At 46.9% G+C, this 25727-nt stretch overlaps 2 protein-coding genes across 7 annotated transcripts in view; one reads left to right on the top strand and one right to left on the bottom strand.

Annotated features, from left to right (window-relative positions):
• The window catches only part of soga1 (suppressor of glucose, autophagy associated 1), a 35274-nt gene extending 26879 nt beyond the window's left edge, over positions 1-8395 (bottom strand). For 2 of the 3 annotated variants that reach the window (XM_035522281.1, XM_035522282.1), the window contains exons 1-2: positions 7184-8394; positions 5755-5979 (exon numbers count right to left, since the gene is read on the bottom strand). In XM_035522281.1, the coding sequence (XP_035378174.1) occupies positions 5755-5979; positions 7184-8065 (1107 nt within the window). In that variant the 5' untranslated portion in view covers positions 8066-8394. Of the gene's footprint in view, positions 1-5754; positions 5980-7183 lie in introns of all 3 variants that reach the window. The other variant, XM_035522283.1, reaches the window with a different exon arrangement.
• Positions 8396-11843: 3448 nt separating this feature from the next.
• osbpl2b (oxysterol binding protein-like 2b) lies at positions 11844-25412 on the top strand. 4 transcript variants are annotated; one of them, XR_004775601.1, is made up of 15 exons: positions 11844-11902; positions 17114-17233; positions 18270-18393; positions 18673-18748; positions 18861-18995; positions 19136-19233; positions 19620-19802; positions 20195-20302; positions 20576-20665; positions 21242-21368; positions 21988-22113; positions 22217-22340; positions 22518-22608; positions 23028-23378; positions 23963-24040. XR_004775601.1 is itself a non-coding variant. In XM_035522590.1 (15 exons), the coding sequence occupies exons 3-15, from the start codon at positions 17179-17181 to the stop codon at positions 24135-24137; spliced, it is 1512 nt and encodes a 503-aa protein (XP_035378483.1). In that variant the 5' UTR covers positions 11873-11902; positions 12035-12164; positions 17114-17178; the 3' UTR covers positions 24138-25412. The 4 variants fall into 4 exon arrangements, 3 of the variants coding, with proteins under 3 accessions (XP_035378482.1, XP_035378484.1, XP_035378483.1); XM_035522590.1 differs by lacking the exon at positions 23028-23378 and adding an exon at positions 12035-12164 and having other exon boundaries at positions 11873-11902; positions 23963-25412; XM_035522589.1 differs by lacking the exon at positions 23028-23378 and having other exon boundaries at positions 23963-25412.
• The last annotated feature ends 315 nt before the right edge of the window (positions 25413-25727 follow it).

The raw sequence follows: 25727 nt of genomic DNA, 5'->3' as shown, positions 1-25727 counted from the left end.
TAGCTTCATCTGGGAATCTTCACACCCCACATCTGTTTGGGGAGGCTTTTGCGGATCGTGCACGCCGCTATGCAATGCGGTGTGGCTGTACATCGTCATAGTGATAGCAGCCCTTGCCTTCCCCGCGTTGTGTGTTAGGGAGCAGAAGGGCACTGTATGGGTTCTCACGCCCCCCTGGGAACAGAGAGCTCATTAAACCTATTTCATCACAAGGCTGTGCTAAGAAGAGCTGTTATTGATGTTGGGCAAAGGCCCAGGTACATGTACCTGCCACACACACACACACACACAAACACACACACACACACACACACACACACACACATACACACACAAACACACACACACTCGCATCCACACACACACACACACACACACACACACACACACACACATACATACACACACACACACACACACACACACACACACACACACACACATACACACACAAACACACACACACACACACACACACACACACACACACTCGCATCCACACACACACACACACACACTCGCATCCACACTTCATGTAGTCTCTGGTGAGTAGGAAGTTACTAGATGTGGCAGGATCTGACATGTAGGAACATGAGTTCAAACAAAGCAAAACAACAACAAACACCCCATTAAAATAATATTTGTATACCTCATCAGTTTTTTTTTTCTGACTGATTATACACATTTCTACACATTTCACACACATAATACAAACATATTTCCCAAAACGAAAAATGCAAAGCTCCTAACTGTCACGGAACACTCCCCTTCCCACAGATCACGTGGTACGGCTCGCCGTGTGCAGTGAGAATTCAGGCTGTCTTGTTTGTAACCGCGCCTATGTTGTTAGCGCACACCTGTTTAGTGTTGGTTTAGTGTTGTGCTGTCTGTGTGTATTTAGACTGTCGGTCTTTGTTGTGTCTCTGGCTGTTTGTGGTGCATGCCGTGTTCTGTGTTGTTTCCACCCTGCCTATTTCGCGTGAGTGCCACTGTTCCATCGTTCGTGTTGTGTTTAATACGTCGATGGAGTCCAGCGCGTCCTGTTCCTGGCCCTGTGGCTCTCGGGCCGTTGCCAAACTATTCACAAAACCTGACACGATCAAAGAAAAACACACTTTAAACCAAGTACTCAAAACCAAATGATCCACACAGAATACCACACACAGCAGGTTACTGTGAGCTGCAAGTTATAGGGTGTGCAGCAAAACACAAGACTCACTTTGTTAAAATACAAAGACCTCAAAACAGCCACTGAATAACCCGTTCACAATGTTTACATTCATGTAACTCTTCAGAAATCTACCCACGTGATGAATGCCAAAACAAACTTCTGAACTGCTGTATTACAGTAACACACGCGGTACTGCAGCAGTATTACAGCGTGTTTACAGTATATTTACATACTGTGCAAATATCTGTATATTTGCATGGCATATGCATGGTTTGATCGCATCCTCTCATTATTAATATTTACTGTGATTTTTTTTCTTCTCTGTAATGACCCATCAGTCTCCTGGAGTGTTGGAGGGATAAAGCCGCGTTTAGAAGAGATGGAGTGAAGAGAACCCCCCCCTCCCACACACACACACACACACACACACACACACACACACACACACACACACACACACATGCGCGCGCGTTCACTCGTCAAATGGGATATGGAGGAAGAGCAGTCACACAGTGGCCATTTGTGGATGTAACCACACAAGGGGGATTCTCTCGTCTCTCTCCTCCACAGGTCCTCCTCCCTCTATCTCCCTCTCTCTGAAGCCATGCCAGAGGCCAGCTGGGTACCCACAATACCCCTCTGTGTTCGCGCCATGCTCTAATTCGCATCAGATCCCTGCTTCACCTCCTTTTGCCGTTAGACTTTCCCCCTCCGTCCTTGGTTCGTCTCTTCGCGCTGAATGCGCCATCTCTGTCCACCTCTTGTCCTTCTTCCTCCTCCTCTCTCTCTCTCTCTCTCCGTTAGTCACTCTTTCTTTCCCTCCCCCCCATTACATCTCCCCCCCTCCCTTTCGTCCTCTCTACTGCGCGTGCGCCGCGGCCCACGCTAACCGGTGCGCTGAGCGTGCGACTCCATGTGCCGTGGCTTTACGGCGATCGGTCGCCTGAGCCTGGTCTCGCCGCTCCTCTGCGAGCGGCTCCGGGGGTGCGCGACTTATCTGCGCTCTCCTCTCTGCCTCTGGCCAGCCCCGCTTCTGTCTGAAGGTGCTAAAAGTGGCTCCGGTATGGGAGGGAAAAGGGGCCATCAGGGCGGCTGGAGACTCACGGTGGTGTGTGGAATGTGAGAGCAGAGGCCGCTGCTAAGGGCTGTTGGAGGCTTTAGGGCAGCCTGGTACCCTGCGGGCCCCCCACCCCACCTCGCTGCACTCGGCAGCGTTTAGGGCTAAACTGCAACAGAAATTCAAAGGAGGACAATTAGCCATCAAAGAGGCACTACTTTGTGTGTGTGCGTGCGTGCGTGTGTGTATTTCTGTCTGTGTGCGCATTTGTGTGTGTGGGTGTATGTGCCTTGGTGCATTTTTGTGTGAGTGTGAGTGTGTGTGTGTGTGTGTGTGTTTCTGCCTTGATCTGGCTCATCAACACTGCTCCAGCTGCCTACTCACCAAACAGTCATTTTTAACGGCCTTTCCTGCCGACCGTCTCTGTGCATGTGTGTGTGTGTGTGTGTGTGAGTGTGTGTGTGTGTGTGTGTGTGTATCTGTGTGAGTGTTTGTGTACGTGTGTGAGAAGAGCCCCTTGTTAAACACAACTCAAAGCAGCGGAGAAAATCTTGCTCATTTACCCCATACAGTAGAAACAGACAACTGCCGAGTCTCCTTATCCCACATTCATTTACATTCATTCCACTTTTAGATTTATTTTAGTTTTTATGTTCTTATATGCAATTCACTTCCTGTAAAACTAACAGACTTCCTGTAAATTAACAGAACAGGCAGTTCTGGGGAGTTTATAGTCCCACAATACATCGTTGATTGGTTATTATCACAATATTGGCACAACATTGACATGAAAGGCTGCAACACACAAATTTGTGTGTGCTACAACATTCCTGACCAATCCTGACTTTCCAGAGGATCTAATGTACATATGTAATAAGTACATATATATATATATATATATATATATATATATATATATATATATATATATATATATATATATATATATATATATATATATATATAAGGATGTAATAATAACATTAGACAATATCCTTACATCATGTCTTTTTTGCATTGTACTGCCTGTCTTTTTCGTATATTGACCTACTCTGCATAAGAGTTTAGGATGCCTGCGCACAATACATGTTTACACCGATGGAAACACACTTAGAGAAAATTTGTAAATTTGGGATCAACTTGCCGCTAACCTGTTAGAACCTGCCAACTGCTTCATCAGAACGTTGAACACTTCCAGCAAACTTTCAAGGCTGTTTCAAACAAACACACCACTGTTAAATTGCTCAAACAAAAAGCCCTTGAATCCTACATCTTTAAACATTTGTTAACACATGATGCGGTTTACGGTTGAGGCACTCACTGTGCCTTGCTCCGTGCTTTTAGCACCGTCAACAGACGGGCGGGGGGAGGAATAAAGTCTTTGTTCTGCCGCTGACCTCCGTCGGCAAACAAAGCCCAACTGGAACGTGCTCCTGCTTTGAGAAACCAGAGACACACGGGGTTCTTTCTTCAGCCTCCGGGGCCTCTCTCTGCCCACCAGTGGGGCGCGGTGTGGGCTGCCGGATGTTCGGGGCTGACTGTGACATGTGAACGCGGCACATGGGCCATTATGCACGCGACTCCCATCGCCAGCGGGACGTTGGTGGGAAGGGGGGAGCGGAAGGAGACACTTTTCCTGGGATTGTCAGAGCGACCAGGGAAAGGTAGGGAAATGAGACGGAGACGTGGGGAAGACTCGTCTCTCCACGTTATCTCTCTCTCCTCCATTACTGCCAGTCATTCCCCTCCCCCGCTCAGCCGTTATCTCCAGGATGCTGTGGCTCAGCTGTTATCTGTACACACAGGGGCGCCACTCGCCAAACAACTCGTCTCCTCCTTTATCACGCTCTCCCTCCCTCTCTCTCTCTCTCTCTCTCTCTCTCTCTCTCTCCCCCTCTCTCATCTTCTCTCCCCGTGAGGGTGCCAACTCTGCTTCTCATCTGTTGCTAGGCAGGGGCACATGGGTAGAGCCTGCAGATGGGTGTCAGAAATTGAGATTGGTCTACAATACCCTTTCAACCTAAATTCAGTAACTGCGGATTTCTCCCTCTCTCTCTCCTTCTCTCTCATTTGCTCTCCTCCGTTAGCACAGCACACAGCCCAGATGTCCCTATCGTTCATTGGTTTGGAAAAAAACGAGGCCACTGCATGGGAGGAAAGTAAGTGCTGTTGGGAATCTCACTAACATCTGAATCGCCTCCTCGCACCCACCGGCTCTCCCTCGTGGCCAACATACCATGACATCATCCTCTCCATGCTTGCTTTGGGAGACACAGGAAGCGGTTGAAGCGTGGGAAGCACATGAAGCGCGAGTCACGCGCAAATAAAACATTAGTGTTACCCCAACCCTGGAGCAACAAGCTACAAATGGCGCGTGTTCATTCGGAGCGTACCAAACGACTGCCAGAGGGGTGATGTTCGACAACATCTGGTCTTTTATTCATCCAAACGATGAAACTGGCATGCAAGAACCAACAGCATGTCGGCACCTCTCCCGACTTAACATTACACTCGGGGTAACGCAAGTCTTTGCAGCTGAGTGCTTTGTTTTGTATCCAATAGCTCCCTGTGGGTCAGGCGAGAAATTTGTCCATGGTAGCACTTAACTCTGCGCTCGGCTCGGTTAGGCTAAATATAAAGGCTTTTATGCCCCGGCTCAGGTAGTGAGCGGTGATGTGGTCTCCTACGGCAGCTAGCCGTGTCTGTGCAGCTGACAGAGCGAGAGCTGAGCAGGGTAGCGTAATTTGTCCCAGCTGGGGGCTGCTGGCGTGGCCAGACAATTGGCCCAGTGTTAGGATTCTCCCGCTAGCTGTCAAAGAATCCCTCACACGGGGAGTGTTTTCCTTTCAAACTCCCGTTATTTTTTAAACTTTCTTCTTCCTGCGTTCTGGACCCCTCTGATTGGCCGGCCTGTCTTCCGGCTCATGCCAGCTCTTTTGTGATTGGCCGAGTGGGATTTGACCTTGGGCATGGTCCTCCCTTGTTCAGGAACAACTTGGAATTGCTGGGTCTTGGATGTCACCCAACATTAGCTATTCACAAGGGTGAACATAACCCCTGGCGCTGCTGTCCGCGACGCGGCCATGTGAACAGCGGCAGTGAGCCAGAGCGAATGACATCATCACTATAGCTCCCTGTGCTGCTCGGCCCGAGAAAGGGAGCACTGTGTCCTCTGACACGAGCGACAGAGGAGCAAACTCTCCACATGAGAATCAGAACTGGCCTCCAGAGCCACCATTACCCAGGCAAGCACAAGGCTTCCTTAGACAAGCTCCTAATGGCCAAATCATGCAAAATGTAACATTTGGACAAGGAAACCAAGTGAAGCACATGTTAACGACTGTTGGTGTTTTGCGTCTACAGATTTTATGGGCGTTAAACGACTCAGCCAGAACATGCCAGCTAGAATTGGTGGAAGCAAGTTCGGTTTGTTTGTTTATTTATTTATTTATTTATAGCAGAGATTGATACAGACGCGTGAGAGTTACAGCTAGGGACCCAGCAAGCCCCAGGCTCGCTTCCTCACCTTCACGTCCTGCTCCAGAGTGCGGATCAGCTCCCCGTCCACGTGGCCCGTTTGGGCTACGCGCAGGCTCCGCCTCTCGGCCTTGCGGAGCCGGTACTGTAGGATGCGGCAGGTCTTGTTGACCTGGTCCAGCTGCTGTCTGAGCTCCTGCAGTTGGTACACGTCTTCTTCCATGTACACGTCCCTCATCTCCAACATCTCGGAGCGCAGCTCCTCCACTTCATCCTTAAACACACACACACACACACACATCATAGCAATCTTCCCCAATAAGTTTGCGTTTATCCCATTTCAGGTCATCACGGACAGGATGTGAGTCACATCTAGACTTGTATCAGCTGCTGTGACATAACCAACCCGCCTTTAGTCATGGCCGTTCCAAATAAAGTAACAGAATTACATTCAAAACGATTCATCTCGTACAGCCACAGCATTTAAGCCACCTGAAGAAGCACATATAGCTACAGCAGGAAAGAGCATCGGCGCAGTAAACATAAATCCGTCTACTGTAGCCTAAGACGTAGCCGCGTGCTGTCACACTGGGTCTCCGGAATGTAGGTCACGCACTGCAGCGCCCCGTCACGTGCTTCTCGCGCGAATAAACAATGGAGTGAAAAGTGGGCGCGGGCGAGCCCGACTGCAGCAGCGTCTGTGTGGCGTGCGGGATGCACCAGCTACACCAGTAAATCAGTGCAAATAGTGATACGAACAGTGATACAACCGGCGCCACGGTTTAAGTAGGCAAACAGAGCAAAATATTATTTAAATGACCAGTCATTATAAAAGCATAACAACAACAGCTGTGAAATAAACCCAAGAGCGAAGCCACTGGTACATCTTTTTTTTTTTTTGCTTGTTTGATTACAGAATTTGACGACGCGAGGTGAACACGGTGTTTTGCCTTCTTTTCTATAATAATATATGAATCCTACAAAGAAACGTCTACAACAGTCTGTGTAAACGCCTGTCCATTATGAAACATTGGAACAGTGCGTTATCTGACACGATTAAATATGTTTACTTAGCGAATATCTTTAAATGGAAATCCCATGGGCAAGAACACGCGGAAACTCGTCGGGTGTGTGTGGTGTCGCTGGTGCCTGTTCGGGAGTGAACTCTCCGTTAACGATCGCCGGTAATGTCCCGTGCGCTGGCATGCGAGCCTCGTCATGCACATCGTGTTTCAAACAGGCCAACAAACCATTAGTATTTGAGTTTTACTGCACTATAAAAAGACTAACGCAGACCGTTAGAAGTATCAGGCGTATAAACAAGTGAAGTGAGCATAAACTTGAATAAAATTGCTAAAAGGGGAACAAAAAAGCAATGTAGACTATGTATTACAATAACAGACTTTAGGTTGAGTGAAGATGGAATGAAAAATCCAGATAGTATTTAGTTGATGTTCTCCAACCCACAAGGCAATTACCTTTAAGTAGTCGTTTTCCGACCTCAGTTCTTCGATTTCCCTGAGATATTCCTCATGTATGCCATCGGTTAACTCCTCCGTCAGGTCGGAGAACGCCAAGGAGGTGCTCGCAGGCACCCGGCTCTCCAGCGAAGCGAGAGAACGCTCGTCGCCGGGCGAAACGCTTCCTTCCCCGGTGTACATTCCCAAGGAGAGACGATCCGCGCTGCTTGTGGCTTGCTGGTCACCCCGGGCACTTCGGTGTGCTAGCCCGTGCTCCGTGCTCGGCCTCTCCCCCTCCGCTCCGCCACGACTGCTGGTTTCGGTGTCGCTGCTCAGGGCGTCCGTGGAAAGTTTATTTCCCTCCGAGGCGCAGTCGGAGAGCTCCGAGCTGCTATCGGTTGGAGAGAGCTTTCCCGGAGCGCAACCCGAGTCTTTGCTCAGATCATCGGATGCGATGCTGGCATCTGACGCCTTCCTCCGGCCGGTTTTGTTGGACTTTGCGCTGCTCTTCTGTCCACCGCCTGGCGAAATCGTGGGTTTTCCGGCCGGTTTCCCCTTCTCCCCTTTGGACTCTCTACCGGCGACTGGACTACGCCTGGACACCCGGCCACCCAAATGTATGGCCCCCGGTTTCACGCTCAGCGTCGGTGTCCCGATACATCCCCGGATCTTCGCGAGGCACCATCCGGGCGCGTCTTTCGGTCGTGCGGGCGACGGCGCGCGGTGCGTTTTCTTCTTCCCTACCGCCCGCGCCGGCTGCTCGCGCTGGTCCGGTTGCCGAGCCTGTGCATGCACGCTGTCGCCGCTCTGGCTGCCGTTTTCCATGCTGCTCCCGGGCCGCTTCTCCTTGGGCGAGACGAAATGAGAGGGGGGCCTGGTGTCAACCTTTGTCTTGGTCATTCATTCCGTTCACGAGCGACGATTGAAGAAGAACCGAACTCCTCCAGAGGTAGAAGTTAAAGCTCTGAAATAAAAAACAAAAAAACCGCACCGCACCGCACAAACACACAAACAAACTACTGCGATTTACGCCAAAAGCCTTGGTGCTAACTGCGTCCCTTCCTTGGTATGGAGGTTTTTCTTCTCTGTATTTGCTGCTCAGCTCGTCGTCCCCACGTCCCCCTCGCCGCAGCTCGCCAGCTCTAGCCGCAGACGGAGCAGACCTCGCTTCACCGGGTGCAGATTCCTCTCCCCGCCCAGACAGCGGAGCGCTACTGCCACCCTCGCCTCCTGGAGGAAACCGTACTGCGCATGTGGCAGTGGCGGCTCAGTGGTTGAAGCACTTGATTTGTAATCGGAAGGTTGGTGGTTCGAGTCCCACCGCTGCCAATCTGCCACTGTTTGTCTCCGACGCAATATCTTTAGCCTTCAATTGTTCGAGTTGTATTTATAAGTTGCTTTGTGTAAAAGCGGTAAACAAATGTGAGAATTTAGCTCTCTGCTGAAGTTCAATGCAGTGCAGTGATGCTACCTTGGCAGTGTATGATTTGAACATCATATGGTTTAATGCAAATTCGGTCCATTAGTTCGTCCACCTTCAAGCCGCGCACAGGTAATGATGAAATCCTCTTCAGAAAAGTCTGATGTTCAAGTAATATACATATTTTAATATTCAGCACGCTATTGTTATGGTCGGAAAAAAACACCACAGACATTCTCATGTCGGTTTAAGAGAACCGTGACATTGAACATTTCTTCTCAGGGCCTCACACTGGCATTAAGAGCTGGTCCTTCGTCACAGTACGAGCTCTTCGGTAGTCTGATTTTTTTTTAGGTTACAGTCTTGGGGAAGTAATTATAATAGTATGTGTGCGGTAAAAAAAATACAAACAAATAAATAAATAAGATGACGTCTGTCATCACATGTATATTGTTATATGATCATTGCTGTAGACCACATCGTTATTGTTATATGTTCAATACACTCTCTGCAAAGTACTGGTAATTGTTGTGTGGTTAACAGTCGCAAAGCCTCTTTTCCCAATTTGCCTTAGCTTAAGCTATAGGGATAATGGTATAGAGAGGCTCCCTGCTGCCCTAAACTGCCCTAGAGAGTGTGATCTGGTTCGAACACCTGTGGTCCAGCTTGCCAGTTGCCATAGTGATTTTGCCATAGTGATGGCAGACCGCAGTGATCAAGGCCTCTGGTTCCCTTAAACAGTTTGTGTGGATGGTCTGGACGGAATCTCTGAAGCAACATAATGTTGAGTGCGTGGTACAGAACCTGCATGAAAATCACTTTAATTGCACTTAAAACATACTTGTATTGCAATATTTTTGAATCATGTAATTTGATACTTCGAATCTATGTTAGAATTTTTTTTAAAGTCTATCAAAACAGGTTGCATTTTTATAACAATTACAAATAGTCTACAAAAAATTAAAACTGTGTATTTGATGAAATAGAACAGTTATTACTATTTATAAAGAAACATTAGGATATAAAATGATTGTTTTCTAAAGATACTTGCAAGGTTGGTGCTGTGCACTGATGGCTCACAGCAAAACAAGCTCTCAAACGGGCACTGAGAAAATCGAGAGGTAAGTAAATAAATAACTCTCTCGCCATCTAGTGCTTATTTGCAGAAAGCACGACTTCAAGAACAAAACGGTCAACGGTCGAAGACTTTTGGAAGGCGCGGGGAAACGTTGATTCAAAGCCATACAGGAGCTGAAACGAACCTACAAAGTATTGATATACTTTTACGTGGTGACTTCTATTGTTTTTAGTTTTACAAAATATATGCTTGGATTTGATAGTCTTCTTTGGAATCCTTCCCTTGAGTTTGGTTATAATACAACATTACAAAACTTTATGTGAAGGAGTGTTTGAGTTTCCATAAGGAAAGGTCAGCACTGGGCCTGGTTTGTGAGCATGGAACAAAGCAGTGCTGTGGAGAGCCAGTGGGTGTAACTTGGCTTCTGTAAGGATGGATGAAAGTTCTGCTCGCCCTGTATTCCTCCAAACCCGCCTCTCCAGATTTCCATCACTTTTTGGGGCAATTCCCCAACAACAACAACAACAACAGTGATAATGTTGTACCAGTGGCCTGAAGGATGACATGACAGATTTGATTTTCCCCTTTGATAAAGAGGCTTTAAACACAGACAGACCAATCAGAGCTCACAGAACACCCTGTTCTCTAAATCTGATTAGGGTCTTTAGAAGAACACAGAAGAGACATAAAGGTAGTAAAAAATACACAAGGTTTCCAAAAAAATATCCCATTCTCTCTTTTCTTTTCTCTCTTTCTTTCTGTCTTTCTCACCCACACACTGTCTGTCCATCACCCTCTTCTTTTTTTTTTCTTCCAAATATTCATGTGTAACGTCTCATTAGCGCTGAGGTCAGTGCAGGTCTTAACACGCTGCACATGGGGTTTTTTGAATGAGAGAAATGGAGATGGGCACTCTGCTGAGGCACCCTGAGAACAGAGGACCGTATCAGTGACGCCCAACTCCATCATTGATGAGATTGATCATAAAGGCGAGCCAAACTTCTCTGCCATTAATAATGCACTGCAGTTTCATTACTTTCAATCACTTGGATGGTTTTTTATAAGGATCAGGTGGCTGAAATGAAACGTTATGCATGCCTGGAAACAGATTCACTCCAGACTCAGCCTGGTCAATAATGTGCTAGGCTATTGTTACTATTGTTCGGTTGTTTGTGTTAAAGAGAATGGGGAAATACTGGTGGTGTTATTCAGAAGACAAAGCTCACTCATTAATATCAGAAACCCTAATAGGGGGACTGCTCAGTAAACTGGAGTGCAATTCTCCTGAGGGTACTTGGGTGCACATAATTGTCTCTTACTGCAGTTATCCAGGCCTGAATCCCGGCCGTGCCACACGTTGTCGGTAGACGGAGGTCCTAGAAATACGGTAGTCATTCACTGTCTCCTGTCTCTGTGTGTTGTCTTAGTTAATCAGGAACAAGGCTGGACTCTGCGCTGCACCTCAGTGCATTTTGATACACAGGGGACTACTGCTAGGAAGGGAGTGTGGATATTTACCCTCCTTGGATGGGGGTAATATTGTGCAGCATCGTAGACCCACCACATTTATAATGTCTATTACCTGAGAAAACATAAAGTTGTTTAAAAAAATTAAAATATAAGTAAAATATATGCTTATACTTAACCAGCAGTGGTAATTTCCAGGTAGTGGCAGCTCACTGGTTAAGGTACCCTCCTAATAATCAGATGGTTGCTGGTTCAAGCCCCACTAACTCTAGGTTGCCCCTGTGTAAGACTTAACATTTAATTGCTCAAGTTGTATTCAATCATAATTGTAAGTTCCTTTGAATAAAAGCATCAGCTAAATAATATAACTTCAACAACAAACCTTTTGCTATTAGATAAAGTATTGTGATTTTTTTTCAGTAGAAGATTGTAGGTGAGTAACTGCACTGTACTGTAGTAAGAGAGGTATTGTAGTAAAGTACAGAAAGGTTCAACTGAAAAGCACTTTGGTTGCACAGCTGAAGAAGGACCTTTGCCTGACACGTTGTTTCCCTCTAAACCCTGTCCTTTACTACCCTTCTGGACATCTCTCTCTATGTATTTACATGTGGGGCCATTACAACACCGCTTTACTGACGTAGACTGGAATCACGTCAGGCGACACCATCCCTTAAATCCGATTGGCCGACGTCCGTGTCAATCAACCCGTCCCTGACAGTCGCTTCCGCCTCTGTATCAGATCTCTCAGCCTTCAGTGCACGGATCATCACAGGTAGGTAAATATATGCGCGTCTTGCTTTATTAGGACGTATAGAATATTTAACTGAATACAACGTTTTTTGCCCTCCCCCCCTCCGAGTATAAGCCTCCAGAGAACTGTGACCTGATTCTGACGTTTTCTTAGCTGGTTAGCTGGCGTGCTAAGACATTCAGCTCGGCGTCGCTGTTGCAGTGTCTGTGCTCAGCCCTCACGCCCGGAGCAACTAAAGACGGTTTCAGATGGAGCCGAGAATGTAGCCCGGGTCTCGTAATTCGTAAGTTTGAAAATTATATTCCCGGAATTACGAAACTATGATTAATATCTGTCCTTGCTCGGTGACTTGAGCGGACTGTGCTGCGCTCAGGTAGCCGTGAGGACTAACTAGCCGACGGGCTAACGGTAGCAGAACTGTGGTGACATTAGGCGGGTTGTGCAAGTGAGTGAAACTTCATCGCTCGCATTCAGTCTAAAAACGCACACGAAATAGGAGGAAAAACGGACACTTTAGCAAGTTCTCTAAAGTTAACAAGTATAGCTATGGGGAGTTTCCATATGGCAGTGCCAGGAAGGCCGTGTTCTTTTGGACAGGAACAGTGTTAGATATTGAAGTAACCACAGGTTGGGCTGTTAAAGTCTGTGGAAAAAGTCTTTGTACAAGCAGTTTTGAAGAATGAACAGTGCGCGAGTAGCCTGATATTCCGTTAAAAGCAAAGCATGGACACGGTTTACTTGGTGGCGGATTTTGTGTCTTTGGCAGGTTTGCGTTACTTCTGTTACATACTGAAGTGTCCAAGCATTCGTCAATGTTCATCGTTGGTTTGACACACTCGTTGACGGATAGTAAGACTTGCAGTTCTGTAGTGGTAGCTCTGTGGTTAAGGTGCTCGACTTGTAATCGGAAGGTTGTTAGTTCAAACCCCACCACTGTCAAGTTGCCACTGTTGTGCCCCTGAGTAAGACCCTTCACCCTCGCTTGCTCAAGTTGTACTCAGTCATAATTGTAAGTCGCTTTTATCCAAAGCATCAGCTAAATACAATAAGTAGTGCTGAAGTGAGGTATACTACTACCTGACAGGCAGGCTGCTTTGAATCTGCACCTTAACCATTAACACACATTCCTATTAGGAGCTACGGTATGCCACTGTTAAAATGTATGTGAAAGTTGATTGTGTGTTTGTCAGTGTTTTGAGATATTTATCCTTTACCTGCTGATTCATTCTGTGCTTTGTCAGGCGTTTGTGCCTCTCCCAAGCTTGATTTGTGTGATGGCATACTTGTGTATGTGAAATGACAGTGTGTGAAATGCTAGGTGCTACTCAGTAGCAGGTGTCAGCCAGGGACTGTGTGAAAGAGTGGTGCTTTTTACTCAAGTTCCCTTCATTTGCCTACAGTAGTTGTGCAGTTGACAGGACATGCTTGACCTTTGCTCCTAACCAGGACACACTCTCGTGACCTATTCCCCATTTACTTGCCTCTATTTCATAGTTCATTCACATTGTTCACCTGCAAAGGGCACACTTTTTTAGGTTTCCTGGCTTGTGTTCACTAGATGAATGACATTTAGGCCTGATCCCTAATCATCCTTAAGCCCTTAATTGTCCTTAACTTGCTGTTTATTTCAGAGGCCCTAAAAGCAAGGTAGACACCCTCACAAAAGCAAGGTAATAAAACAAAGAATGAGCCAAACTGTCACCCGTCATAGCTGGCTTTGTAGAAATGGCTCTCACACACACACACACACACACAGAGGCATGTTATGTTTGCTCTCTCTGGGTCAGAATTTGAGCTATGATGTGGCCTGGTTTAATTAGACCCTTGAGCTTGAATATCCGTTTGTGGCAAAAGAGGATGTGTGCTTCAGGCACAGATCTGTCACTTTCATGTGACAAATCTAATAGCCCTAGACAATTTTGGTTTCTGTGGAGAGTGATTTTTAAATCACCTTTTATGTTCTGCTGAAACTGTAGCAGATGCCGACTTCACCATGGAAGTTCTGCCGACTCTGGGACGGCATGTGTGTCGTATTTTGCACAATAGTTACCTCACAACTTTGAGCGTTTTGTAACTGGCATACTTTGGAAGAGAACATTTTTTTTTAAATGGCATGGAAACTCAGCTGAGGATCAGATCCTTGAAAGAACAATAACAAAGAAAGAACAATCCTTGAAAGAAGCAGTTATTAAGGTTTTGATATTGCATACTCTAGGATGGTGTCATAACCTTTACCGTTGGATTAATAGATTTCAGGATTCCAGAGTTCAGGACGAGAATCTTGGGAATCTTCAGTGTTCTTGGCACGTCATTCATTACTTTGCTTGTAAATGATGAAAATAAGGCAGGCTGGTGAATTTCAGTGGTTGCTGCGAGGGTCTAAAACTGAGGCCATTCAGGATAAAGGATTTCTGGCACAGGTGTTAAGCCTCTCTGTAACGCGAGCCTCTTGGTAACCGATTACACTCTTTATCCCTCAGCTGATCCTCTTAATCTCGTGACAACACACTGCAAAAACCATTTCCAAGCATTTCAGGTTCTGAAATTATTTTAACATAATTCCATCTTAACAAATGCTTAGCAACTGCTCCCGTTATCCGTCAGCCCGCTTGCACTTCAGTGAGAAGTTCACGGTGTTTCAACAGTCCCGTAATACAGGGAATGGTCTAATGTTGCTGAGACAGTGACCGTGTTCAGCCCTTGCCCACAGTCAGTAACCATTTCAAAAACAGTACGGATATCAACACTTTTACTGACCCCTTTCATTTTTTGGCAGTGTTCTTCGATTTGATTTGGGTTCTCCTGGCTTACGAACAGAATGCACCATCTTATGATTGAAAACAAGTAGGATGATTGAATGTTCCAATATTGGCAACAAGTGCAAAAAGTCTCGCACTGAATGTCCACTGGCATAGGCCCCGGCAATCTGAACTAACTCCAAATCCCACAGCCAGCCATGTTACAGTCTGAACAGACAGCTGTATTTCACACCGCTCAAGTACCACAGGTTCAAGAACCACAGCACAAGAATTGCACTTTAAAAAAACAAAAACAAACTTCAAATGAAATCAATTTATCCAGGAAGTCATTTCAAATAATTAAGTTATTTGGACGAGCCTCTTTAGTTAGTTCAAATAGCTTGCGGTATGGCTAAATAATCAAATGCAAATATTTCATTAGGGCCCGTGTTTGACCCTGGTCTGGCGTGCGTGCAGTCTAATCCATTGTTGTTTTTGCACGGTTCATCAAAGTTACCTGTCCCTCTGGACAGGCTCCTGTTCAAAACACTGCTGCCCGTTGCCCACGCCGAGACCCTGCAGACAATGCAGCCACTCCTGTCCTGACTAACCACCCTTTACACACTTAAAAAGATAAATAAATAACTTTTCTTAAGTTGCTATCGGGTACGTTCGGAGCTTATGAAGCATATCGCGCGCACAATATAAACAGTGTAGGTTGTTGCCTGTTTGCTAACTGGTACTTTAACGAAGTGCTCTTGAGTGGTCAGAGGAAGTTCTGCAGCCGTAGCGGAGGAGTGTTGGAGGAGGTCACGGCCATGTGCTCTTTGATTTGTGCTCCTCTCTTGTGTTGCTTCTGCTCACAAGTGCAGCACCTGCAGGAGGGTGGCAGAGAAGGCAGCTGGATCGCGATGTGTGCGGGGTGACGTCCTTTACAGCACCATCACTGGTTAGGCCTCTCAGAATCTGTGGGCCAGTGGGGTTGCATGGGCCTAATTGCTAAATGTTCAGTGGGCTTACTCAGATAAAGGTGCTTTTAATAGTACTCGCTACACTTTCATCTTACAATGTTGACATGAATAATGATTTTGTCGCCCCTTTGCTTTTCCTGAGGCGCCATATGCATTTGATCTTATTTTAGCTTATTTTTGTGTTTTTCATTTCTAATATAGCGTAATAATTTGTCTAGATCTTTGGCCCCATTTGTTTTTACTTCGAGGGCCTCAACCGAGGCGTTTACATGCTAGATAAAACTCATCATAAAAACAGCCATGCTAATATGTGGTTATGCAACCTGCTTATAAGTTCTAATCTTCCTTTGCATAATAAGACTTTTATTTGCTATGACTCGGTGCCTTTATCTGCTGTGCTTTAGGGCACACCTTTGCCTGGCCTATAGACCTATTGTACTTCAGAGCTCACATTAGCCCAGCCAAAGCCCTGCAGGCCTCGGGTCCATGCGTTTTCCAAGCCGACAGAGTCAATCTTACAGCCCAGCTCTGGAGGCTTATTGAATATGATGAGCTGAATTACATTTGCCTCATGTCGACCTTGCTCTATCTCATGGGTTTCTCATTAGAAGCAAATGTTGTCATCCACTTGAGAAGTAATTTTCGTTTCTGTGCCCCAGTGAAGAAGGTTTAAACGATGGACATGCACTGATAAAACATTTCTGCCTTCGACAGTTTTTATTGGTGCACTCGTTATTTATAGGATTGCGGTATTACTTCGTCTGTTATATTTTATGTCTTAATTCTTTTCTTTTTTTGTTGTTCTCTTAAAAATATACTCATTGGATAAATGAGAGTTTGTTTTTTTTTTTTGGCTAATAACAGGAAACAAGCCCCAGTCACAGTGTACGTGTAAACATCTTGTAATCAGAGATCATCTACTCTTTCCTTGCTAAAAAAAAAAAAAATCAAGAAACTCGAGTTAAATATAGGCCTAGTAATAATAAAAATTAATTGAATTTAATGGCTTGTGCTTAACGAGATATAATCCCCCCCCTCCCCACCATCCTTCCGTGTTACTTGTTTTCCTCAGTAGAAGCACCCCCCTCAGCAGAAGCCTGGTTTGATTACGGGATGCTGGCTGTACTCAGAGGTGTGGCATGCTGCAGCCTCTGGTCTTTGCTGGTGTTAACTTATCTGCCTATCGGCTGTGGGCAGGTTCTCTACTGGCTAGTAATGGGGTCCAAAGTTCACTCCTCCATTAAGGGTGTTCCAGCATACCTGTATGAGTGCAGGGTGCTGATAGTTGCCATGTCACCAGTAAGAGAGACGTTTGGGAGCAGAAACTGCGGAAGGCACAGAAGCGGCTGCACCGGCGCTTGCTGGCAGGCCACGTCGAAACTGCAGACTAGCATTCACGCTTCAGTGTGTAAAAGCCCCTTCCTTCTTTTTTTTGTGCCCGTGCCGTGCGCTTTTGCATGTAGCGAGGCGCTCGTGTGTCTGCGTGTTAAAACCCCGCCTCCTGTTTGTGTGTGCGTGCGCAGGTGTAACTGCAGTGGCATCGGTGCAGACCATCTCCGTCCAGGGAACCATGTTCTAGGGGACTCGCATGGACTCGCACTCTACAATGAACAATGAGGACGAGTTCTACGACGCCGTCACAGGTGAGCAACATCCAGATGGGGGCTCCTGGTGTCCGGAGCCTGTCTAAACCCCAGCACCAGGGGCCTGGAAATGGAGGGCTTAATGATGTAAGTATGGTGATGTTCGCGTAAGTCCCCAAAATGACAACTGTTGGCCACCAAAAGCAAGACGGAACCTACGACACGCGCAGAGGGCGCGCCGCTGCCAAATCGAAACCGCCTCCGCTCAAAGCGGAGCCTCGTCACCTCAGCGGTACACTTTTGCGCCCTCGGGGGCTCGCTCCGCTCTCCTGCTCCAGCCTTGCCGCTGCTGCAGCCCCTTCCCAGCTGCCCCGCGTGCCGGCGCGTTTGTCATGGGTCGGGAAGGACAACAGCCAGGTCCCGGGGTGTCGTCTTACCTTCCTTCTTGCCCGCGACCTTAATAATGCAGCAGGCGGCCCGGGCTGACGGCTCCCGTCATCGCCGCGTGCCGCCAGCTGAGACCCGGTAAAAAAGATGATGGATGAATAATAAATAAACGCGCTCGCCGGTGGCCAAAACCACCGAACGTTGACGAGCTCACCGCGGCAGTCGGGTGACGCTCGCAGGCAAAAGGCGGAGATGACGTGGAGAAGGTCGCCCCCGTTTCAAGTCACACCGAGGCCCCAGCTTTAGCGGTTTTAAATAGATTTTGGCTGGATTGTTTTGAGGCTGGAGCTCTTTCGCTGAGATACGTGTGGTACTACAAGACGCTAATTAGGGCATCACTCCTTTGGCTGCACGGGTGGAGGGGGGGTCGTTTGATCAGAAGTCTGACTGATATTGTAAAAAGTCTCATCGTCATCTCCGGGAGCCCTCTAAAGCATTGCAAGACTTTCAGCTGTAATTAGTTTCTGCGCAGACTACCAGAATCGTACTTTTAGACTGCGAGTGTTCGTGTGTGTGAACGTGTATTTGTGTGCGTGTGAGTGAGTGAGTGCGAGAGAGAGGGCAACAAACAGAGCTATATCATTTGTGCTGTAGCCTTATTATTTTACGGTGGTGGGGCTGATTTGCATTCGTTGTGTGTGTGTGACAGGCTTGGATTCAGACGAGTCATGTGAAGGCACCTCGGAGGCCAGTTTCAAAGATGCTATGGTGGGTGACAGCACAGAAAAAAACAATGGTACCATAACGCAGGAGAACGGAATCAGGAAACGCCGGTATGGTCAGATTCCTGCACTCAAGGTTTCTCTCTCTCTCTCTCTCTCTCTCTCTGTGTCTCTCTCTGTGTCTCTCTCTGTGTCTCTCTGTGTCTATCTCCCTCTGTCCCACACTCCACCCTGACCTCTAAGAACAAAACCTAGACAGAAATTCCTTGACTGTATTGAACCATCAGCGTGTAGAATGCTGGTTGTCTGTGACAAGGTCTCAGGAGCGGCTTTTGCCCCCCCTCGCTAATGTTGCCCTGTCGTGTGTGGTCGCCCCCCCCCCCCGCCCAGGTCGGCCCTTCCAGCTCCCATGTTCTCCCGCAACAACTTCAGCGTATGGAGCATCCTGAAGAAATGCATTGGGCTGGTGAGGCCGCCAGAACCGCCGGCTTGCTTATTCTTGCTTGCTCAGCATACCGGCCAGCCGTCGTGGTTGTGACCCCTGCGCGCGTGTGTGTGTGTGTGGGGCGGGGGCACAGGAGCTGTCTAAGATCACCATGCCTATCGTATTCAACGAGCCGCTGAGCTTCCTGCAGAGGATCAGCGAGTACATGGAGCACACGTACCTAGTCCACAAGGCCTGTGCACAGGCCGAATCCATAGAGAGGATGCAGGTACACACACACAGCTGTGGAGGATGGAGAGGTTCTGCACAGCCTGCACACACGGCCCTGGCCATATGAGGCTGTGGATGTTTGTGTTCGTTTCTAGCCTGTGTTGACACTCGCTCTCTCTCCCTCCCTCTCTCTCTCAGGCGGTAGCTGCCTTTGCCGTGTCTGCTGTGGCCTCTCAGTGGGACAGAACTGGAAAGCCGTTCAACCCTCTCTTAGGAGAGACCTACGAGCTCCTACGGTAAACACAAACCCATAACAAGCTCCGCCTCCTTCCTGAGCACTGTATAGGCCCCTCCTTGGCTGGTGTTTGTACGTATACAATCTTAGGATCTTTAGAAGTGGCCTCTGGTCAGGGAGTGATATTAGATCTTCTGCTGACCTGCTCCAGCCACGGTCCTCGGACGTCGTAATGCAGACACTTTTTTGCTTCACAATAAGCTAGAACAGGTTCCTGCCTTGATTGAGCGATACGTTATTTTGAGGTTTCTGAGCTGTAAAGAAACATAACTAATGCAATACCTCTTCCTTCCTTCCTTGCTTCCTTTATCTTCCCCTTCTTCTTTCTGTCTCTGTGCCTGCCTCTCTCTCTATTTCTCTTTCTCTTTCTCTTTCTCTCTCTCTCAGGGAGGATCAGGGCTTCCGGCTGGTCTCGGAGCAGGTGAGTCACCACCCGCCCATCAGTGCGTTCCACGCTGAAGGCCTCGCACAGGACTTCGTGTTCCATGGCTCCATATACCCCAAGCTCAAGTTCTGGGGCAAGAGTGTAGAAGCAGAACCCAAAGGAACCATCACGTTAGAGCTCCTCAAGTGAGTCCCATTCTGTGTATGCGGTGGGGTGAGTGGGTAGCAGACTTTCCGTAATATTTCACTGTTCATCTATGGACTGTGTGTGCGCATGCGGGTGCAGGTATGTGTCCGTGGATGTGTTTTGTTTTGTTTTGGGTTTTTTAAAGGTTTTTCTGAGTTTTTTGAGTGGTCCTTTTCCTGGATGAGTCAGGATATCGTGATGTGCTATCATACTGAAGGGCTCTGTGGTTGCTGGGTAACTGGGTAACTGCTTGTGTGTGTGTGTGTGTGTGTGTGTGTGTGTGTGTGTGTGTGTGTGTGTGTGTGTGTGTGTGTGTGTGTGTGTGTGTGTGTGTGTGTGTGTGTGTGTGTGTGTGTGTGTGTGTGTGTGTGTGTGTGTGTGTTAATTCCAGGCACAAAGAGGCATACACATGGACAAACCCCCTCTGCTGTGTACACAATGTCATTGTGGGCAAATTGTGGATTGAGCAATATGGCACGGTCGAGATAGTCAACCACAGGTAAACTTAAAATAAAGATTAATTGATCGCGTTTATTTGCTGAAGCTACAATACACCAGTGAGCTTTTTTTTGGGGGGGGGGGGGGGTTTGAAAGATGGCTGATGAAAGTACCCAACCGAGTTCTGTCCTAGCACCAACCAGATAAATCCACACTGTAACGTGTGACACTCTCCCTGAGTGTTAGGCTGTCACAGGACAGATAAGCGTATTTGTACAGGAGTTGTAATGTGGGCCTAATGCCGCACGTGTCTTGTTTGCTGTGTCTGGCCCAGCACTGGAGATAAGTGTGTGCTGAACTTCAAACCCTGCGGCATGTTCGGTAAAGAGCTACACAGAGTGGAGGGCTACATCCAGGACAAGTGGTAAGTCTCCTCTCTGCACCCTTGAGCTCTAACCCTTGACCCTGAGTCCCTACCATGGTGCAGTGCCTCATGTTGGTCCTGAAGTGTGTCCCTGTCAGTCATTTGCTAACAGCATGCTAACAGCACTGCAGTGACATTAACAGCATCAAACAGCTGCCTGCTACTGTTCTGTTCAGTTCAGTTAAGTGCTGCATTAGATAAACAGCAGTTCATCCAGTCCGTCGTAGTGCTCCCCCGCTGTCTGTGTGCATGTCTTGTGGTGCATGTCCAGTACATCAGCTAGACGCTAAAAGCAAAGAGTAATGCTCTGAACAGGAGGGAACGCTTTAGTCAGTAGTACTGTGGGATTACCTGTCCTAGAACAGTTGGAGACTGGAGATCCCATGAATCACAATAGAAACATTGCCATAGGACCAGAGGGAAAACTGAGGGAAAACTGAGGGAAAACTACTGTTTAATGAACTGAATCTCTGAGCAACAATGTTGATGCCCCTTAAGAGGGTAAATGTCTCAACCATCTCACTGGATGTTCTTTCCCTGTTTTATTTTGTGTGTGTGTCGGGGGTGGGGGGGCAGTAAGAAGAAGCGCTGTGTGATCTATGGCAAATGGACAGAGTGCATGTGGAGTGTGGACCCGCAGGTGTACGAGTCCCATCGCAAGAACGACAGGAAGGGAGCAGCCGACTCCAGGAAACAGAAAACGGTGAGCAGGTGGAGCAGAACGAAGCGCCCATCGTCCCTCCGGACTGTCCCCCATGCGCCTGTTCTTTTCAAAGGTCCTTTCACATATAGGTTTAGATAGCATTTTAACACTTTAAATGGCCCAAACTGTTAGTGCAGCGGGCAGGGAAACTGCACCTACTGGCTTTCTTGGTTGTGAGTGGACTTTAAATGGGGTAGAAAGTCCTGATCCTCTGTGATGAGATCTCAGACCACGCTACTCACACCATGACTTCAGGAATCCGACCTTGTCTCTTTTAGAATGAATTATGGGTAATGTAGTCCAGAGGACCACTTTTGTATACACCCAGCCTTGGCCAGAGGTGTAGTGCCTAATCTGAAGCATCATACATACCACCACACTGTTGCTAGCAGAGGAAAAAAAGCCATTTAATATATGTTCTGAAGGTGTTACTGTGGGAAACGTAGTATGACTGTTTTTGATGTCGTGTGTGTGTGTGTGTGTGTGTGTGTGTGTGTGTGTGTGTGTGTGTGTGTGTGTGTGTGTGTGTGTGTGTGTGTGTGTGTGTGTGTGTGTGTGTATGTATGTGTGTGTATGTGCGCGTGTGTGTGTGTGTGTGTGTGTGTGTGTGCGCGTGTAGGAAGAGACAGACGTCGCAGAGAACGAGGACGCAGACGACATGCCGGAGGTTCAGGAAACCGTGGCTGTGATTCCTGGCAGCACTCTGCTGTGGAGAGTTGCATCTAGACCTCCTAATTCAACAGAGGTATATACACACACGCACACACACACACACACACACACACACACACACACACACTCCAATACTATTGATTTTGAGAAAATTATGTCCCTGATTTCCTTGGCAGATGTATAACTTCACTAACTTTGCGATCGGACTGAATGAGTTGGAGCCTGGCATGGAGGGAGTTCTGGCTCCAACGGACTGCCGCCTACGGCCCGACATCAGAGCCATGGAGATGGGAGACATGGGTAACGGTGCTCCTTGCTCCCAAAGTCCTAATCAATACTCAGCACCATCTGCTGTCCACCAACAAAAAGGCAGCCCATGATGTGTGTGTGTGTGTGTGTGTGTGTGTGTGTGTGTGTGTGTGTGTGTGTGTGTGTGTGTGTGTGTGTGTGTGTGTGTGTGTGTGTGTGTGTGTGTAGATGAGGCCAGCAAACAAAAGGAGAGGCTAGAGGAGAAACAGAGAGCAGCTCGTAAAGAGAGGGCCAAGGATAATGAGGAGTGGTCCACGAGGTAAGACCCCAGCACACTTCCAGGTTTACAGTGGGACTGCCAAAGTTCAGGATTTGGATCATGCGTCTAACTTCACACTTAACGCATATTCCGTTCTTATAAATACAGCTAACTTTCTTAAACCAGTAAATCTGTGGATCTCTCCAGCCATACATATAATCTGGATTATTCATTAATCTGGAAAGGGGAAATAGACGTTTTAAAAGAGAACTGCTGCATTTGAAGCGGGCCTCTCACTTGGGGAAGGGAAATAAAGGTTGCATGTACAATAACATGAAGAATTCTGATCTAACTGCTGATTAGCTGATTTGACATTTATAAACTCAAGATTGTCCTTTTAAGGTCTGTACATGTTTGAATATCCTCAGTTTTTCTACGTTTATTTTGGAGCTTTTCTTGTCTGTGTCGATCCGCTGTAGGTGGTTTGAGTTGGGCGTGAACCCTTTCACGGGATCGCAGGACTGGCTCTACACCGGTGGTTACTTTGATAGGAAATACACAGACTCTCCCGACATCTACTGATGGGAGGGGGCGGGCCAGCATACCGGAGTGGCCGCGCCTCCTACCTCAGCCCCGCCCTCCCAGCACCCTTCTGCCAAGCGTCCCACCTTATGTTCTCCTGCAACCGATGTAGTGCCGCTAGCCGCTTCTCGGCCACCGCCCGCCACGTGCCAGACAAGCTCCGGCTCCTTCCTCACAGCGCAGAAACGTACCACAGTGGGTCGGTAGCCCAGCCTGCAGAGAGAGCAGGAATCTGAGCGCTCGTTTCAGTGAGTTGCGTTTCTGATGCAAGTGGGAAATGGGGCAGCAGAGAATCGCGACGCTGAGTCATTTTGGCTTTTTTGGGGGGGGGCGGCTCTGTTTCCTTTATGAAATCGATGGGGGAGGGGTTTATCTGCAGAAGCACTGGTATTCATTGCACTGCAACACTTCAGTCCACTTGTTTTTCATAAACGCACACCTGAAACATAGAAGAGGAGATGAATGCGACTCATAGAACGCCCCCCCCCCACCTTACAACTCGAACCCCCTTTCTGCGTGGTTCATTCCTTCAGATGTATTCCTGAAACCAGCGGACCCTCTCGCTCACTCACACACACTCGCACTTCTGTCTCTCGTTGGCGTGTAGCTCGTGGCGAAGGGGCTAGCGCACGCACACAGCAACCGCAACCAACACTGAACGCCTCTCTTCACGCTGGATAGGACCAGGCTGCCTCAAGCAGCCAACAATTACAGTAGTCAAGGTCGAAAGAATCCATGTCGCTTAATAATAATGAATTGTGATAAGGAATACTTGTTCGGCGCACGTGTTTGTGTGTCCGTTTATGTAAAGCCATTCCGTCTTCTCCCGTAGGTACGGTGTATCGGCCTTGACACCTTGCAGAACCCAAAGGGAAGAAAAGGGTTTATGGAGTCAACAAATTATGACGATGCATATTCTCTTTAAAATGCTACCTTTTTTTCTTTTCTTTCATTTTGGTGGGTTACCAAAGGTGAAAGTGGTTTCTAAGGATTATATAGTATTGTAGAAAGTAGACCATTTTTGTGACCGTTCTCCATCAAACAGCGTCTCTGTTGGCAGTAGAAAAACCACATTTTTACTCCTCTCGTACCTTTTAGTTGCATTAGCGTGGTGTTGTCTTTGCATAGAGACCTTTTATGGCAGGGTTTCACACCCATCTATGGCACTTAAGTTTGGAGTCCACCATGTCACATTGTGTACTTCCAGTTCAGATCAACTCACTCTTTAAAATGATCAACACGATTTATGAAGACATACACACTGTGCACCCGTCAAAGCAGGCAAAATCTATGCAACTCATCAACTAGCTCAAGTTGCAGTGTATTCTTCTGTAACTATAGTCATACCGTATATTTTAGATGTGTGTAAAAGCCAGTCTCGGTGAAAAGAGAATCATGTCCATAAAAGCTGTTTCTGTAAGTGGTCCAGCAGAAACCCATCACGGCTCACGCTCCTGCCTCAGCATCCACAATTGGCCGCGTTTGTGTGGAAATTCCCCCGTTCATAGCCCTGCTCCACTTTCACTTGGCACACAAACCTGACTCATAGTAATTTGAGAAACTCTAGCTATGATGTGTGCAAGAGAAAATGTTGGAAGTATTCTCGAAGTACAGGGATGCTAGAGAATTTTTTCGTGTTGTTTTTTTTTTTATTTTTAAATTCTATCCCAAACAGGTCATGTCCATCCCCACTCAGACCCCAGCCTCTACCTGGATTTGAATACACAATTGAGTCACTAACACTTGATAATTTTATTGTTTGGTGTTTCTTGTGCTCTGTGTCGGGTCTTTAAAGATTCGTCGGAGTATGTCTAAAGATGTTGTTGTTGTTGTTGTGGTTGTTATTGTTGTTGTTTTGTTGTCTGCTTGGCAATTTAACCAGTCTCCTTTCCTCTGTGTGTAACCATTTAAAGAACTTAAATGTCAACAAGAATGTCAACGCATTTTCACAAGCTCTGAGGGACTCATACAGTTCATTACACTACTTCACATCATTATTAGTTGTCCCTAAATTTAAATGTACATTTAAATATTTGAAAACTAGCAATATAAAACTAATATTCAACATAAAATCTATATTTTAATTTGGCATTGTGTGGATTCATTTTGTAAGTTAAGTGCTTTACCTTACTCTTAACTATACATCATGTTTGTGTGCAAATGCCCCTTCTGTTTCACATGTTGCACATGTTTAGTAATCACAGTCTATTATTTTGTGCAATGCTGTATTTTTATAGTATTTAAATACATTTCTGGTGAGAAATTAAAACATTTTATTTTCAGTTGTTGATTAGCGTTTGGACATAATTTCCATTAAAATTTAAAAGCTACCATTCTAATGTTATTGAATTATACTAATAGATATTTTAGCTAGTTGAAACTTGTTGATTTCTTTTGAAATAAAATAAAATGTACATTGGGGTAAGTGTATCCTTGATTAATTTACAATCGTTTTTCTACTTCCATGATCTTTTTTGCGTGTGCCTAAACTACAGAGTCGGTGGTTTCCTCAAAGCCAGTTTCCGTGTTCCAGTCTCCTCACTTCCCCTTTAATAGACGCGTCCCCTTTAAGAAACCCTGTAGCCAATCGGACGTTA

The sequence above is a fragment of the Electrophorus electricus genome, chromosome 24, assembly GCF_013358815.1.
Source record: "Electrophorus electricus isolate fEleEle1 chromosome 24, fEleEle1.pri, whole genome shotgun sequence".
Taxonomy (NCBI): domain Eukaryota; kingdom Metazoa; phylum Chordata; class Actinopteri; order Gymnotiformes; family Gymnotidae; genus Electrophorus; species Electrophorus electricus.
The sequence above is the reverse complement of the archived record's forward strand: the minus strand, read 5'-3'. Positions and strand labels throughout refer to the sequence as shown.